The sequence below is a fragment of the Anser brachyrhynchus genome (assembly GCF_964034855.1).
Source record: "Anser brachyrhynchus genome assembly, chromosome: 17".
NCBI classification, from domain to species: Eukaryota; Metazoa; Chordata; class Aves; order Anseriformes; family Anatidae; genus Anser; species Anser brachyrhynchus.
In genome coordinates this window covers 2,392,944-2,408,968 of record NC_137710.1, presented here as the reverse complement: position 1 = coordinate 2,408,968, position 16,025 = coordinate 2,392,944, and the positions used below count along the sequence as shown (strand labels likewise).

The 16,025-nt window shown below is 57.8% G+C and overlaps 2 protein-coding genes across 2 annotated transcripts; one reads left to right on the top strand and one right to left on the bottom strand.

Moving 5' to 3' along the window:
* Positions 1–2,074: 2,074 nt before the first annotated feature.
* On the top strand, positions 2,075–11,477 carry CCDC63 (coiled-coil domain containing 63). The gene is made up of 11 exons (XM_080559408.1): positions 2,075–5,135; positions 5,358–5,521; positions 5,654–5,843; positions 6,905–7,024; positions 7,474–7,655; positions 7,996–8,177; positions 8,639–8,859; positions 9,316–9,390; positions 9,730–9,922; positions 10,233–10,430; positions 10,623–11,477. The coding sequence occupies exons 1-11, from the start codon at positions 5,121–5,123 to the stop codon at positions 10,736–10,738; spliced, it is 1,656 nt and encodes a 551-aa protein (XP_080415534.1). The 5' UTR covers positions 2,075–5,120; the 3' UTR covers positions 10,739–11,477.
* Positions 11,205–15,671, bottom strand: MYL2 (myosin light chain 2). The gene is made up of 7 exons (XM_080559413.1): positions 15,602–15,671; positions 14,585–14,674; positions 13,838–13,913; positions 12,972–13,076; positions 12,062–12,137; positions 11,932–11,980; positions 11,205–11,475 (listed from the first exon to the last, which is right to left on the bottom strand). Exons 1-7 carry the CDS (start codon positions 15,602–15,604, stop codon positions 11,377–11,379), a joined length of 498 nt encoding a protein of 165 aa, XP_080415539.1. The 5' UTR covers positions 15,605–15,671; the 3' UTR covers positions 11,205–11,376.
* Between the last annotated feature and the right edge of the window lie 354 nt (positions 15,672–16,025).

Here is a 16,025-nt window from a genome sequence, read left to right as displayed (position 1 = left end):
ATAAATGGCAAATGGACCAGACTGTTCAGAACAATCTGTTCCTCCTTCGGGGAAGGGCTGAGGTGCCGGCGGTAGGCTGGGGAAGCGGCTATTCTCAGCGCGCGCGCTGCTCTGAAATATCGCCTCGGAAAAATGGAAGGGCCGAGGCAGGGTAATTACTAGGGGACACGTCCTAAATCAAAGCAAAAGGCTGCAGGCAGCTCTGCCGGGATGGTTTCTCTCCAGCGAGGCTTGTGCCGAGGGAGCCCTGCCTTGCCCTGCCACCGACCTGCTGCTGCTCTTGCCCTGGTTTTCTGCTCCTGCCACACGGCCGCCACGCCACATTCAGGCAGCCCTGGTGATCCGTGGCTGTCATTTGCCGGCTTCTGGCTGCACTAATGCCTCGCACTGCCACCTATTTACATGGGCTTTAGCATCACCGAGCCTGAAGGAGAGCAGTCGGTGCACCCGGTTTCTTTCCTGGTGCCGCGGTTGCTGTCGGAAGGGAACACCCTGGGGTGTGCAAACCTCTCCCGTAAAGCCGAGGTCTTGGAGACAAAAAGGTCTGGGACTGTCCCAAAAAAACACGCCGGGCACGAGCAGGGCTATGGTTCCTCAAGGCAGGTTCACCCTGGCGTCCTGCTTTTTCTGGGGTTTGAGGGTCCTTTCCTCCAGGATCCTTTCCTCCCGTGCCCATGCCCTACCCAGCAATCAAGCAGTCTTCACTTGATTTTGAAAAAAAATAAAATAAGAGAAACCGAATGCAGATGGTGCAGAACACCCATACAGCAGTGTAATTAATTGCTTTTAAATGTTAATTCAAAATAGTTTCCCTGAGTGATCTTATATAGGCCAATCCTCACTCGCCTTAAGCCACTTCCAGAGCACGCTCAACTAATACCGTGTTCTTAGTCCTGATCCAGAGCACTGCACGGGATGGTGATCAGCGGTGATTAATTGGAAATAGCTCTTCTAAAACCGGCTGTACCCGCCGCCTGCTGCCGGGCTGCCCGGCTCAGCCCCGAGCTGACACAAAGCCACGGGGATGGGCAGGGAAGGGGCTTCCCTTTCCGACCCCACAGCAATGTCCTGCCGTCCTCAGACACCTCCTGCCCGTCTTCCTGGTGCTCTCCAGCCGGATCTGGCATCGAGGATTTCCAGATCTGCCGACGGACTTCTCTGGGGAGACCTGCGAGGTCACGGAGGGGATTTATTAGGCTGAGTGTTTGACCTAGCCAAGCGTCCCGCCGGCATTTCAGAGCTCTTGCAGTGAGCATCCCAAACCCGGAGCAGGACTTGCCTCCTGCTCGGGTTTTATGCTGCAAAACGGCTGTGTCCCTCCGAAGCGGTTAGGGGTTCAGCAGCCCTGCTGAGAACCTTACTTGGTACGGCTTCGCCTGCGTCACAGCCAAAAAAAATCCCTGCAGGGAGAGCCTGGGGCCTGGGCAGGCAGGATCCCAAGCGACAGCAGCTTCTGCAAACCGCTCTGTCCTTGGCCTCTCCGATACCTCTTCTCTCCCACTGCTGCAGCTAAAATTTCCCGCAGCGTGTGAGCGCCTGCTGTGATGCCGGTTTGACCCAAGGGCAGTGAGATTTTCAGAGGGCTTTCACTGCTTTCAGACAGAGGTGGCTCAGACAGCGTGTCCCCAGCTGTTTTTATTCTGTGTCTGCCCACCTGCAGCAGCAGCCCCTGAGCAGCAATTCGGCTCGGCCACCTCTGCAGTCAGAGACGTCTGTAATTCAGCACGGCTGCCGAAGCAAATCCCTGTTATTAGGGCTGAGCCAGTGGTGGGAGAGAGCTTTGGTTTTTCAAAGTCAAGTCCTGGGGAACTAAAATCGCCCTATAAGAGCACGGAGGAATGTCACGAGGGAGTCAGCTCGCTGCTGGAAGCCGCGTTTCGCCCGGTGTCAGCAATTCGGAAGAAGCCCATCTGCAGGAAACGCTCGGTGACCGTTTCCTCCGAGCGGAGAGGGATGACAGCTGTGCGGCTGGCAGCCTCCTCTCCCCTCACTTCACACCGATTCCTCTTCAAACGCGGGGCCGTGTGCCCGCACGGGGACGTCTCCCTCCCGTCCTGCTACCTACGTGACGTTTTGGCAGTAATGGACCTTGGGCGTCTGAATTCGGGGCTTGTTCTGCCGGGTTTTGTTATGGGGCTTCTGGCCGAGAAGCTAGCTCCCCATCCCGTGCTGCCTTAGTAATGCCAGCATCTTCCCGGTGCTCCCAGTGCTGCTGCTGGGAGTTTATGATTTAATACAGGCTTTTGGGGGGGGGGGGAGGGAAAGAAAGTTTTGACAGTTCCATATATAGCCCTCTGACTCACAGATTTCATGTGTCAAACACCGAAGACGGGTTAAGTAGAATTAAGTTCTGGATTTGTTATAAATAGGGATTAAGTAACACGAATATATTACATTTGCATGAAAATACGGGCCTGATTCTGCAGCTCACCCCAGAGATTTGCCCGGGCATTGTAGGGCCGCCCGCGGGCAGGTGAGCTCAGACGAGAACCGGCCCAGCCTGGCAGCCCCCGCAGCCCCCATTTCACCGGACCGTGTGAAACGGGGAAATCTGTGCAAATAGCACCGAAATCAGGAAGGATTTACGCTGGCTGCACAGGTGAGAATACGGCCCTTAAAACAGTTCCAGCAGGCTTAATTAGACGCCAAATCTGCAGCTGAAGGAGTAATTTCTCCACGTCAGTTAACGCTAAGTGTATCTATTAAGTCAGGGAAGGTGGGTTAAAAGGAAAATTGCACCAAAAGTTACTTTTCTTTGGTTTCTTCCAGAAGATAGAGGTTCGTTGCGTTCAGATGCTACAGCTGATCTCGTCCTGCTCTAATTACCGTTCTTCTCAGCCGCAGCCTGAAGGTCCGGCCAGACAATGAAGTCACGCTGGTTCAGAGGAGTCTGACAGCGAGCATTGTTTGGGTGAAAACAGTTCCTTTTAGTAAAACAAATGCTCCTGCAACGAGTGTGACAGATACAGACTCTACCAAATCAGATTGCTCCTCAGTAGTTTAATTTACTGACTTGCTCGTGGCTTAAACAATTGAGAGTTGGTCCATCGAGAAGGACCACGAGGATGGATGATATTTTGGGGCTGTATTTTGGGGCTGTATTTTGGGGCTGTATTTTGAGGCTGGACAAGGCCATGCCAAGGGAAACCAGGCTCTCTAGGACAGCTTTTGAGGCACTCAGCAGTGTTGTTTCGGGGAAAATAATGCCCAGCCCTGCAGCACTGCCTTTGTGCTGAACCAGAGGTTTGACTCTGCTGAGGGTGAAGGGAAACCAGCTGGAGAGAAGGGAGAACTGAGGCCACATGAGTGAGGATCTGATCCCCGAGATGCTGTCGTTACTGCCCCTCGGAGGTGTCCATCATGCAGAAACAGCACGAAAAGCTCAGCGAGCTTTCCCCGGACCCAGGGTGGCTGCACAGGCTCTGGTGCCTTCCCAGGGCTGCTCTGCCCGTGGTAGGGATTTTTGTTATCCAGTGCCACGTTCTGCTTTCTTCTGTAAAAATAATTTCCAGTTAAACACATCCTCAGAGCCTACCTGTCGGTGAATTAGCCTGGAACTTGGTGGCCGGCTCATTAGCTCATCGAAGTCTCCGGGATGAAGGGCAGGCGCAGTCTCAGGAGCGATGAGCTGCTTGGGGGTTTTGTTCGTCACCTGAACTAACTGCACTGGCTGCAGATGTACGAACTGGGAAGCAGACGCCCTGCGCTCAGCTTCATCCCAGAGCTGAGCAACACCAGGGCTGCAAAAAACAGCGCTGCAATGCCCGGCTGCAGCCTCCGGTGCCATCTCGTGCTTCTGCCCCGGGGATCTGAGCCTCGCGAAGCAGCCCAACCGCCCTGGGAAGGAGCCGACCACGCTCTCCGTCTTACAGGGAAGGGATTTTTATGGTTCTTGTGAGTCAGGCTGTGTGCTTCCCTGCGCGGAAGGGAGAGGAGCAGGTGTGAATCCTGAATTTGTCCCCCGCATTGGCTGCCCCCAAGTCTCTGTCCCCAGGGTCCTTCCCCAGGTGTGTTGGCAGTGCCAGCTGTTGGGCTCTTTGGACAGGGGGTACCTCTGCCTTGGCGAGATGGTGGCTGCTGCCTCTCCAAGCAAAACTGGAAAGAAAAAAAAAATCAGGAAGAAAGCCCAGGGAGCTGCTGGGGACGGCCAGGCTCCAGGTGCTGCCCTCCGGTCGGAGCGAAAGGCTTCAAATTCCCAGGTAACGGGATAAAATTAAACACTTCAGAGGGAAACAGAGCAGGTAAATGAAGGTTTCTGCCTGCTGTGGACGCACGATCAGGAAGACATCAGAGCACCCGCTTCAGGGCTGCTTTCAGGGTCGGTTTCCAAACCATCCACCTTGCCGGAGTCCCCGCGCGGTCCCCAGCCGCGCTCCGGTGCGGCGATGCCGCCGCGGCAACCAGGCCAGCACCGGTTCCAGGAGGCTCAGGACCGGCTGCTGGCCCTCCCCGCTCCGTGCTGGGTCTCATCCTTCCCGTGCTTCCCACTGGGAGCGAGGGATTTTCCCCAGGAAAACCCCAACTGCTTCCTTGGCTCTGGAGAGGAACCGCAGAGCCCTGCGGCAGGGTGAGCATCGGGGGCGGATGGACGGACAGGGGAGCACCCATGGGTGTCTGCCACAGCTGGGGGGCGAGGGTTTGCAGGATCAGCCCCTTGCGCCCTCCGTGGCTGCAGCCGTGCATGAGCTGATGGCCCCACGGGCTCCCCGGGGGCTCTGCCCACCGGCACGGAGGGGGGGCCCAGCCTCAGTGGGATTTCTATGGAAACCCAGGTACGGCTCGGGGTAGAACAGCTCGAACCATCTGTTCTCCCCCTGCTTATCCAGCGGGCAAGAGGAGCGTGTTTGGGGACGACATCAGTACAAAACTCTCCTTTATCCATCGCGCAGCCATCTGCGGCGGTTTCCTGCTGTGCCAAACACGCAAGCGGGTGCTCGGGGCTGGGCAGGGCAGCGCCGCCACGACCCTGAGCCGGCCCGTGGCATCAGTGTGACCGTCCTGTCCCCATCCCTGTCCCCAGGTTTCATTTCTCCCCTTGGAAACCAGGCTGGTCCCCGGGAAGGCTCCCCCGTCCCGCGTCGAGGTCTCTGCAGAGCGAACGGTGGAGTCAGACGGGAAAAATGAAGCGCTCGAAGGTAAAAACCGAAGCACAACGGACTTTGCTCTGAAGAGGATCAGAAATACTCGCACAGTCTGCCTGGCTCGGGGCTTTGGGTGGCAACGAGTACATTAGGAGGAAGCAGCGGGGGTGTGCCACACCACTGGAGGTGTGGTGGCATTAACCTGCGCCCAGACGAGCTGCAGTGACCAAGCTTTCTTTTTTTTTTTTTATTTACATTTTTCCCTGTCTGTAGCAGCTGAGGGGGTCTGGGTTGAGGCGCACGCTCTCAGACTTCACCGCGAAGGAGAAGGAATGTCGCGTCGAGGCAGAGTTCAGCAGACTGCAGAAGCAGTTTCGGATCTCCGCGGAGAAGAGGAAATGTTTCGGTGCCAACGTGAGGCAGCAGATACACGCCCAGGAGTGAGCACAACCCCGCCGGGCTCCGTGGGGTTCATGCTGAGATCTCCGGTGCTGGGATGGAGAGGGGTGAGGACCTGCCCCAGCACTGCAGGAGGGATGTGCTTCATGCCGTTTGTCCTTCTTCTTCTGTAGGAAAGAAATAGAGTCGCTGAAGGAAGAACACAGGGGGATGTCGTTAACACTGAGCCAGATCAGCTCCCTGAGAAACGTGATGCAGGACGACAGAAATCGTATGGAGCTCAAGTGCCTCTTGCAGACCAAGGATCAGTACGACTGCCTGATCAGAGACAGAAAAGCCCTGCTAGCTGAGCAGGACAGCCAGGTAAGAGCGTCCGAACAGGTCCCCGGCCGAGCACGATACAGCAGAGCAGAGCCATGGAATGAATTTACTCCAGTACGTAAAAAGAATTTAATTCAGGCCCTGGAATATAAAGCTGCCTCTGCGCAAAGGAAACAGGACAGGGATGAGTGGATACAGCCAGGCTCCCATTCGAGTCAGCAGCGCTGGCTGGGAGACTGAGGTCCAGCTCCAGTCCTCGTTGTCCCTCCGGTGTCTGCAGCTCCCCTTGGATGGTCACACAACATCCCTGTGCATTCCCCTGCACTTTTTCCGTTCCAGAAAAAGAGGCAAAAAAAAAAATGGAAGGGTTGGTTGAGCAAAATCTGAAAAGCCCTACAGCTTCTCCGAAGGACAGACTGCTTTGGTTTGGTCAACACTGGGTGGGGGGCCAGGGAAAATGGGGTGCTACAGAAGTGACAGGTTCCTGCAGCCCTCTGCCCCGAGCTAGTTCCCCGTGACAGAAGTCAGGGAACGCGCTCAGGGGATTCGCAGTTGCTGGAGATGCTGCAGAGCTTTCCATAACGGGGTTAGCTTTCGGTTCGGGACTTCAGGATTTCGTGGCTGAGTCACAGCTCTCCCACCTGCCCCCGGCTTCATTGTTCTCCAGCTGCTTCGTTCGCCTCGCGGATTTATTTCCGCTGGCAGCCCTCCAGTTCTGGCAAACATTTTCCTCCGCTCGTTCCCAGGGAGGACTGCGCAGATCGCTGTGTGGCCAGCACGGGAACCACCACCAAAAATCTGTCCTCGTTGCCTCTTCCACCCTACAAAGAGCGTTGCTGTGCCTTGCTCAACGCCCGCTGAATTTCCCTCTGGAGGCAGCTTCATTTCCTTGGTGACATGAGAATAAAGCGGTTCCCAGTCATTCTGCGTGTGCAGAATGGGATCCTTTGGGATTGGAGATACTTCCATAACTGTGAGCTCATTAATAACGTGGTTGCTGTAGCTCAGGTCAACAGAGGGTATTTTCTTTGGCTGAGTGTCCTGACAAGAATCCAGAATGCAGGGGTGGGGATTATGTATTTATTTTTTCTGTGTGTGTGCAGATCCTGGAGCTGCAAAAAAAGATTGTGAGGCAAAACCTGATAGCAACGAAGGTGAAGCAAGCAAACAGTAGCAAATGGCTGCAAAACCAGATTCAGACCCTGGAGATGCGTCTAAACAATGTAAGCAAACATTTTGCAAGGCTTTGGACACGACGTGGGGCCACGCTAGGGCCTGCGTGCAAAATGCTTCTTGATCAGGACGAAGGGTAACGACACGGATGCATTTGGTTCACGCAAACTGTGCGAAGGACTCGGCTTCTTCCCCTGCCCTGAATAATCCCAGAATATCTCAAAGGCTCCTTCAAGCTCCGTGACCCAAATGTAGCACGTGTTCCAAGCCAAGAAGCCCAAAGGTCTGCACCTGTTTAGTGACAAAACCGAGCTGCCTGGAGCCACTTTGCCCTGGACAATGTCAGCTCCAGCTCTCTGCTGAGATCATCCTTGGGAGGAGAACAGTGCAGGGCCTGCTTCAGATCTCTTGCGCCGTGTCTGTCCTAGCCCCGGTCAAGGTCTTTCAGCGCAGACCCAGCCCTGCACCAGCCGCAAACCTTTTGCTTCCCTCTCCCCAGGTCACAGTCCGTTTTGATACCATCCTGGCCGCCAATAACAAGCTCCGAGAAGAGATCGAAAACCTTCGAATCCAGAAAGCCATCCTGGACAACTTCTACGCGAAGCTCCGTAAGCATCTGGACCAGCAGAAGAGCAGGATGGACGCCGCCGTGGAGCAGTCCACGCAGGCATACGAGCAGCGGTGCGTGGCCTCGCGAGCCCTCTGAGGCCAGGGCAACTTCTGTGACTGGTGTCAGTGGGAAGAGAGATGGGTTACAGCCCCTCTTGTCTGGGACTGGGAGCTGCCTAAGGGCTAGGGGTCTCTGTGAAGGGAGATCGGTACTGCCAGGGTGTTCATTCCACCTACCCCGGATGTTTTTTGGGATGGGGGGCACTGCCCCTGCTTGGGGACCAGGAGCAGAGGTCAACCAGGCTGCGGTCTGAGTGACCCGGCTGCAATAAGTTGGGTCAGGAACACAAATCCTTCTACCCGTGCTGCTTTCCACCTGCGCACGGTGTAACTTGGAGCTCTCCACGTGCAGGGTGGAGGCTCTGGCGAGGATTTCAGCCATGAACGAAAGGCACAGCAAAGACACTGTCCAGTACAACGTCGAGGTGCAGGAGCGGGAGCGCATCCGTCACCAGGAGAACAAGCTGAAAACCTTTGTGCTCGCCAAATTCACGGATCGCTCTGAATTGGAGGAAGAGGCCAAAAAGAAAGAAGGTAGCACATGAGAGAAGCCCCCTGTAACTGAAACCGCAAACCAGGAGTCTGCAGGGTGGGAGGGGGCTGCTTTCAGCAGCTCGTAGCTCTGCAGCCCAAAGGCACGGCATCTCCCCTCCTCCTTCACCATCCTCAGGGCAGGGAAGCTCAGGGGAACGCTCCCAGCCCCAAACGAGGTGAAAAGGATGAAGAGTGATATATGAGCACCGTGTGTCTTGGTTTCCACGACTTTAGGTCTTTTTTTCCTCCTAGGGAATGTTCCTGATGAGTTTGCCCCATTCCTACGCAGACTGTGAGCTCCCTGCTTAATTTCCTGGGGAAATTAGAAATTAGAGGAGCTCGTTGCCCCTCCAGCACTGCTCCCCCTTTGTCCCAAGGTCCCTGTTAAACCACTCCACACCCACAGACAAGAACTATACTGGTAGGGACATGCACGGCTCAGATTTTCTGTCTCCCCTCAGCCTTGAAGGCAGCCCGGAAGGCAAAGCGGAGGCAAGGGGAGAGCTTCGAGAGCCGGGAGGTGGCTTACAAGCGGCTGCTGGAGCTGGCGGAGAACGGGGACATCGACCAGCTGGCGAATGGGTTCATTGAAAAGGAAGGGAAGAACTTTGCCTACTTCAGCTACGCCACCGAGCTGAACAATGAGACGGAGAAGCTGCAGCAGAGCATCAAGGACCTGCAGGTTTGTTTCAGTCCTGCTCCGAGGCCCTTCATGCCTGCTTCGGAGAATACTTGGGGCTGGGGTGGGTTTTTCATCCTCTACGCATCCAGCATCAATCACACCAGGGCCTGGCTCACACGGGTGTGCTTAGGGGAAAGCAAAGGGTAGCCAAAAATACAACTCCAGCAGGCAGAAAGCTGCCTGCTCGGAGCTAAAACTGTCTCAATGCTGCCACCGTGCACCCAGCAAAAATATTGCAAAAGAAAAGAGCTCCAGGAGAGCCAAGGGCCGCTTCAGCCTTGTGCAAAGCTGGCTGGAACAAGAAGAAATGCTGCCTGTTGTGGGGTGGTCCCCAGGGGGCTCAGGTGGGATGTCCCTGCTCCCAGGGCACAGGGATGGTCTCCAGCCTCTGTTGTGCACGTCTGTTGGGCCGTCAGCCACTAACCCTACCCTCTCCATGTGCTCGTGTTTACGCAGAACGAAACCATGCTCTTCACAACCGACCAGGACAATGCAGAGAGCAGCAGCCTTCATGTCCTGAAGGAGCTGGAGGTAGGATGGCTGGGTTTTCCCCCTGCAAGGACGGCAGGCGCCTGTCGGTCCCAGCACGTGTCCTAGGGAGGCTGGTGCTGTCAGTGCTGCTCTGGCAAACGTCTGGAGAGGCATGGGAAGAGAAAGGCTCCTGCCAGCCCTGGTCTTTCAAAGCCTGGGGCCTCATCTGTGACATAGGGAGCTTGGGATCCCCTTCATGGGGCCTTTTCCCTACAGGGCAGGAGCATCCCACAGCCACTCCTGGGATGTCTCCAGTGTCCGTACTGGAACTGGCCAGCACTGGGGTGGTGGGAGAGAGGAGGGGGCTGTTGTGACACCTAGCAGAGCCTATGCTGATAGGAGAAGCTAAGTCAAACGACTGAGAAAGCCAACGAGTACGAAGAGAGATGCAAAGAGAGCAGCAAAGTCCTGGGCCGGCTCAAATCTGCCATGGAGGTCCTGTTCAAAGAAATCGACTGTGATGCCATGAAGATCAAGGAGCAGCTTGGCGATAATGGGCAGATCACGGACCTGAACCTGATGCAGTTTTTTGGTGGGTTGGGGCTGCCTCGCCACGCAGTGTGTGCCTGTTATGTCCACTTTTCCTTGATTTTTTTTAATTTTTAGCTGTTTTTTCCCCCCGACCCATCACGTGTGCGTGTCCCCTGCTGATTGTGAATTTGGGATGTCAAATTCCCTGCCAATTCAGGAGCCAGCCTGGCTGCACAAACGTCCCCAAGCCCTTGTCTTGGCTCTGGGTATGGGATCCAGCCATGGGACCAACACCAGCTGAGGGAAATCCTGTCAGGGGAGCCCCAGTTCTTGACACTCTCCTTCATCACCCTGTGCTCCCTCCCGCCCAGCTCTCGTGGAGAAGAAGACCAACGAGCTCCTGCTGAAGGAGTCCGTCCTGCTCTATCTGGAGGCTGACGGCTCGCTGACATCCCAGACCTTCACCAACCCGCTGCTGGGCGGCACCGAGCTCCTGCGGGGCACGGACCTGCCCCGCTTCTGCCCGCAGCCCCCCGCCCCGGAGGGCGCCGCCGACGCCACCGACGCCTGTGAGTGTGTGAGGTGGGGAAGGAGGGACCACGGCCATGCCGCCAGCCAATCCGCAATGGCCTCCTGGCGGCCCAGCCAATCCCGGCTGACACCTGTGCCGCCCGACCAATCGCGGCCAGCCTGCCCCGCCCCGACAGCTATATAAGCGCCGTGGGGCGGTGTGTGAGGGAGGCGGCCATTTTCTCGGGCAGTCGAGGCGCCGCTGGACCACGCGCGGCTGCGTGAGCTGGTTCTGCAGAGCTGTGAGAGGGAGCGGGGCAGTGCCGGCAGCACGGGCAAGAAGGGACGAAACGACATCCAGGCGTGAGAGCCTGGTGGTGCTGGAATAAATAGTCTTGTCCCCAAACTCTGCGCCTGTGCTCATGCGGTGTCTGTCCTGCCACGGCTCCGGCTGCCGTCCCCTCTGGAAGGAACCCAACGCCTTCCGCAGGCTCCCAAAGCTCCGCGGGTGATATTTCAGCACGGTTTCACCCACAGCTGGGGGAGGGAGCAGCTGCTCGCCTGCAGCCCACGGCTCCGGCAGCACCGGGGCAGGGCGGGCAGCGTGTGCTGAGGGGGAGCAGAGGCTGGGTCAGGTTCTCCTCACTGCACAACCCGACGTGGTTTTGAGATGGGGGGGTTCTGGGTGATGATGTTCTGGATGATCCCGCTTGCTGGGTGCTCCCTGCTGTCCTGGGAGGGCACAGAATCATTCCAGCTCTGTCCACGCACCCATCACACCGCACAGACACACCACACATCCAGGCAAACCCAAGCACTGCTCACACCAGTGATTTCCTCTCACCAAAATACACTTTATTGTGGATGCTGTTCAGCGCTGTTTTCCCCACAATAAGCAAATCTCCGTCATGGAGAGGACCAGGGAGAGGGGCGAAGGGATCCCCGGTGTGAGCTGGAGAGAGGTGATCCCGCAGAGCCAACCCCAGCGCTGGCCACGTGCGTGGTCTAGTCCTTCTCCTCACCGTGTGTAATGACATGGACGAGGTTTTTGTAATCGAGGTTGCCAGAGACATCTGGAGGGAAGGCAGCGAACATCTGGTCAACCTGCCAGGAGGGAGACAGGGTGGAGAGGCAGCACAGGAGGGGTTTGTGGCTGGGGCCCGGAGGAGAGCTGGGGCTGATGGCTTGCACAAGCTGTGGTGTGGCTTCAGCGCCGGTCCCCATCCCACAGCTGTGCTGACCGAGGAAATGAGAGGGGCAAAGAAGCCCCAGCTCTCTCGTGCCCTGCTGTGGGGTGAGAGGTGGCCAGTGGGGTTCTGGCAGGACGTCATTGCTTGCTTTAGTGGGATTTCATGGAAACTCGACTTTGCCTGCCCTGCCCTTCAGCTGCGTACCTCTCACACGGGAAACGGATGCGCGAGCAGATCCTGAACCGGGCAGTGGGACCCAGCAGGGAGAGGGAAGAGGACCCAGCACCAACCCACCTCGCTTCAACCCCCTGGGCACAAGCAGGGATTTTTTGGTGCATGGGGCTGGCGGAGGGGTGGCGGGGACACGTACCTCTTCCTGGGAAAACCTCTCGCCCTGCGTCATCAGCATTTCTTTGATGCTGCAAACAAGAGAGTGCAGTGAGCACCGGGCAGGTCTCGGTGCGAGCCATCCGCCCCCCCCCGAGCACCCCTGCACTCACTAGGCGGATTTCAGCCCTTTGCCCTCCGGATCAAACACCTTGAATGCGTTCAGGATCGTCTCCTCCGGGTCGGCACCTGAAGGTGACACGGCTGTGACCATTGGAAGCAGTGGAAGAAGCAGCCAGGTGGAGCCTCCTGCTTCCCATAGCCCCACTGTGGAAACGCTGTGGGATTTGGGAAACGGGGGGGCTCTGCTGGAAAGCTGACGTCCTCCCCCCCCAGCCCTCTTGTGTTGGCCAGGATCCCCTGACACGGGGAGGAGCAGACAGACGCGTGGTCATGGTGTGCCCACCACGCAGGCTGTGTCGCCTCCGCCCCGGCATCCGGCGCATATCTAATCTTTTGGGTGTATTTATAGAGCTCCAGGAGGAGGCCCTTGGGGCCGCAGAGCCTCCAGGAGATCTGGGGGAAGGCTGCATGCCTCAGCTGCCGTAAGTGATAGGGGCTGCAGCCGGGCAGGGCGGGCAGGTCGCAGTCATGCTGTACCCAGTGTCCTTCCCCGCGTGGCCGCTGGTGCCACCTTTGGTGCTAGCAGGCTCGGAGGCACTGCAGGATCTGTCCCCTCTTTGCATGGGGACAGGAACATCACAGCTGCTTGCCTGTTGTAAATGGCTGGGGAAATTAAGGCACGGAGACCTGCTCCTGCCCTCCTGCAGGTGGGGGGAGAGTTGGGGTGAGGCCAGAAGTGCCTTTGCTCTGATCCCCTCTGTCCCATTCCCAGGCTCTGCACCAATATTGAGATCAGCCCCACCTGCCTTTCTTTGGCTGCTCCCACCTGAGACCTCCGAGGAGCCTCCGTGACCCTACAGGGTGATGGAGGCCCCAGGAGCTGGGTGGCCTCCCCAGGTGGGACAGGACGTTGGCGGCGGTGTGAGCCCACCCCCCCCAGCTCCCTGGGCACCCCCTCACCCTTGAGTTTCTCCCCAAACATGGTGAGGAACACGGTGAAGTTGATGGGGCCGGGCGCCTCCTTTATCATCTCGTCGATCTCCTCGTTTTTCACATTCAGGCGCCCTAGGGGAGAGCGGCGCTGGGTGAGCGGCACGTCCGGCTGCGAGCGCGCAGACCTCTGCTCCGCTCTGCGCATCAGGGGCTGAAGGACACCCACAGGAGCCTTTTCGTGGGGGAAAAAGCAGGGCATTCCCCTGCCCCACTGCCCCACGGATCAGTCTGAGTCCTCATCAGATGTTTTTGGCCAAAGCCACCAGTTCTCCTGGCCCTGGTGACCCTGTCACTGGTGGCACGAGCAGGCCAGTGGGAGCTGTACCCAGACAGCTACGTTTGTCAGGAATGAAGGGGACTGAAAGCCTACATCCTTTTTCCTGAGTTCGGGTGATCTTTGGGATTCCCCAGACCCATCGCTGGCTTGTGCTGGCCTCAGCGGTGAGAGAGCCAAGCTTGCGACTTCACAGCTCCCCACAGGTCCTGCAAATCCCCCTCACGCCCACAAACCCAGGGATGCTGCCGGATGGCAACATCCAGGTGCTGCTCAGCAGCGGGGAACAAAGGGAGCATTTGGCTCGGGATAATCCAGGAGCGGGTCCTCTCTAGTACCTATGGGATCAAACACCAGCTGCTCCGTGAGCCGCTCTCATTCACCACACGTATGACCACGCTGTCTGACAGAAGTGGTTTGGGGTCAGGTTTTCAGCAAAGCAGACACGAGATCCAGTTAACCACTGGAGCCTAAGTGGGGGCTCCCGGCTGGTTTCTCACTTAGCGGGTCTAATGCTGTCAGAGGCGCTGGGGAGGGGATGTTCCTAACGGGGGCTCACCGAGCGCAGCAAACGTATCTCTCAGATCCGCCTTGTCGATGAAGCCGTCCCGGTTCTGGTCCATGATGGTGAACGCCTGGGAGTAGAGGAGGAGGGCAGGGGGCACAGGCAGAGGGAGAGCCGTCAGCCTTGGCAAAGGTGCTAGTGCCCTCCTCCTCCTCCTCCTCCTTCTCCTCCTCCTCCTCCTCCCATCGAGCTGGGTGGGAGCAGGACGCCTTGAGCCCTGCACGGGATGGGGCTCTGGGGATCATCACCCGGCGAGGGAACAATCCTGGCCCCTGCACCCTGGGGTGATGCCTCCCCGCAGCAGCCCGACCCTGATGCCACGCACACCCTACACCTTGGCCACAACCCTCTCGCCCCAGGATGAGACCAAGCAGGGAGGAGAGCCTGAGCCACCAGCATGGGACCGGTTATCCCCGTCCCGGGGTGCTGCACGTGCCCGGGTGCCAGCCGGGCACGGGTCGGTCTCAAAGAGCTCCGGTGGGAGCTAGCTGGAACGATGTCCCCCAGACCCCCTGGATGCCTCCGGCTTCTCTGCGGGGCACGGGCTCCCAGGAAGCTCTGAGACGATCCCACGTTTAACGGTGTCGCTGAGTTGTTTTCTCACTTATAGAAAAAAAAACTAAAAACAGGCACGCTGCCTCTCGTTGCAAAGCAGCTGTCACCGAGCTGGAAGCACGCAGGAAGGAGCTGAAGGTCACACCGCGTCGAGGCCCCTCGGTCATTTCCACCAAATCCACCTACCTCTTTGAATTCCTGGATCTGGGCCTGCTCGAACATGGAGAAGACGTTGGAATTAGCACCTTCGATCCTCTTCTTGGCTTTCTTGGGTGCCTGCAGGGTTCAAGTATGTCTCACGAACCCGCTGCCTTTTTATGGCGTGGAATAAAAGCCTGAATCTACCCTGTGCTTAGTCACAAGCCCTTCCTGGTAGCTCCGGGCTTTAGTCCCTGGGTGCTCGGTGGTTTCCCCCCGTGCTGCTCAGGAGCTGGGGGCACCTGCAGTTCTCTGAGATGCTGCGGAGCTCTAAGAGTCCTGCTTCAAGTACAGCTCCCTCTTTGCCTTCCTGATGAATTTTGCCAAATAGGTCAGAGCAAAGAGGAGCTGGGAAATCGCTTTCCCAGGAAAGGCAGCAGTGGGTGAACTGGCCGGGATCTGCTCAGGTGCAGGGTCAGGAGCGTGCTGTAATTTTTAGGTGTCTCCTGACCGCTCTGGGCCTCTCACTAAGAACAAAGCACTTATTAACACATTTGCTTATTAAAAAATCCACCTCCTCCCGCACAGGGGTTTGAGACAACCAGAAATGCCTTTGGCTGGTCCTTTAGGGAGATGAGGACAGAGTTGCTCCCTGCCCGACCCTGCTGGCCCGCCGAGCATCCCCTCCCTTTGGTCACGCACACCCCTGCGGCTTCCCCCTTCCAAAACGAGATTCTGCCAAGAGGGAACGGAGCGGGAGGGATTCGGGGGGCAGAACTGCCCTTCCCCTTGCTGCGCAGAGGAAGGGAAAGAGAAAAGCTGGTGCTTGCACCCCCAAAGCCCCAGCTAGAAAGCTCTGCTGCCTGCAGCTGACGTGGGAAGCGCCTCCCTGCCCTCTCCTCTCCCCGCTGATCCCTGCAGGATGCCCCCCTGCTCATCCCCTCGGCGGGGCAGGAGGGATCCTTGGACCCCCGCCGCCTCCACCGCTCCCTGCCCCTTGGAGCCATCCCGGTGCAGAGCCAACACCGCAGCTTCTGCCCCTGCCCGCCGCAGCTCGGAGCTCACCATGGCTTCGCTCGGGCGCTGGTGGTGCCGCAGGAGGAACCTCAGAGGCAGTCCCTCCTCTCCCCTGGGCCCAAACAATAAATACGGCTCACTCCAGGCTAAAAATAACCCCCTGCCCACTTTTGGCTGTAATAGGTAAACCAGCCGCCCCCGACCCTCTTGTCTCTGACTTTCTCTCTGCCTCCCTCTCTAATCTGGAGTAACAGCTCGTTGTTGTCACCGCCTGGCGTGACATGCGAGACACGGAGGCTCTCAAGGTTAGCGGGGTGCCGGGAGGCCCCGCGGCTCCCACACTGGGATGCTGACCCGCTGGCGCTCACACGGGGACCGGACCCACCTGTGTTTGTCACTCGGGGAGGGCAGGGGCTCTGCTTTTCCCCTCTGCTGGGCTCTTTTGGGGGGATTTGGCCCGGGGAACGAGGCT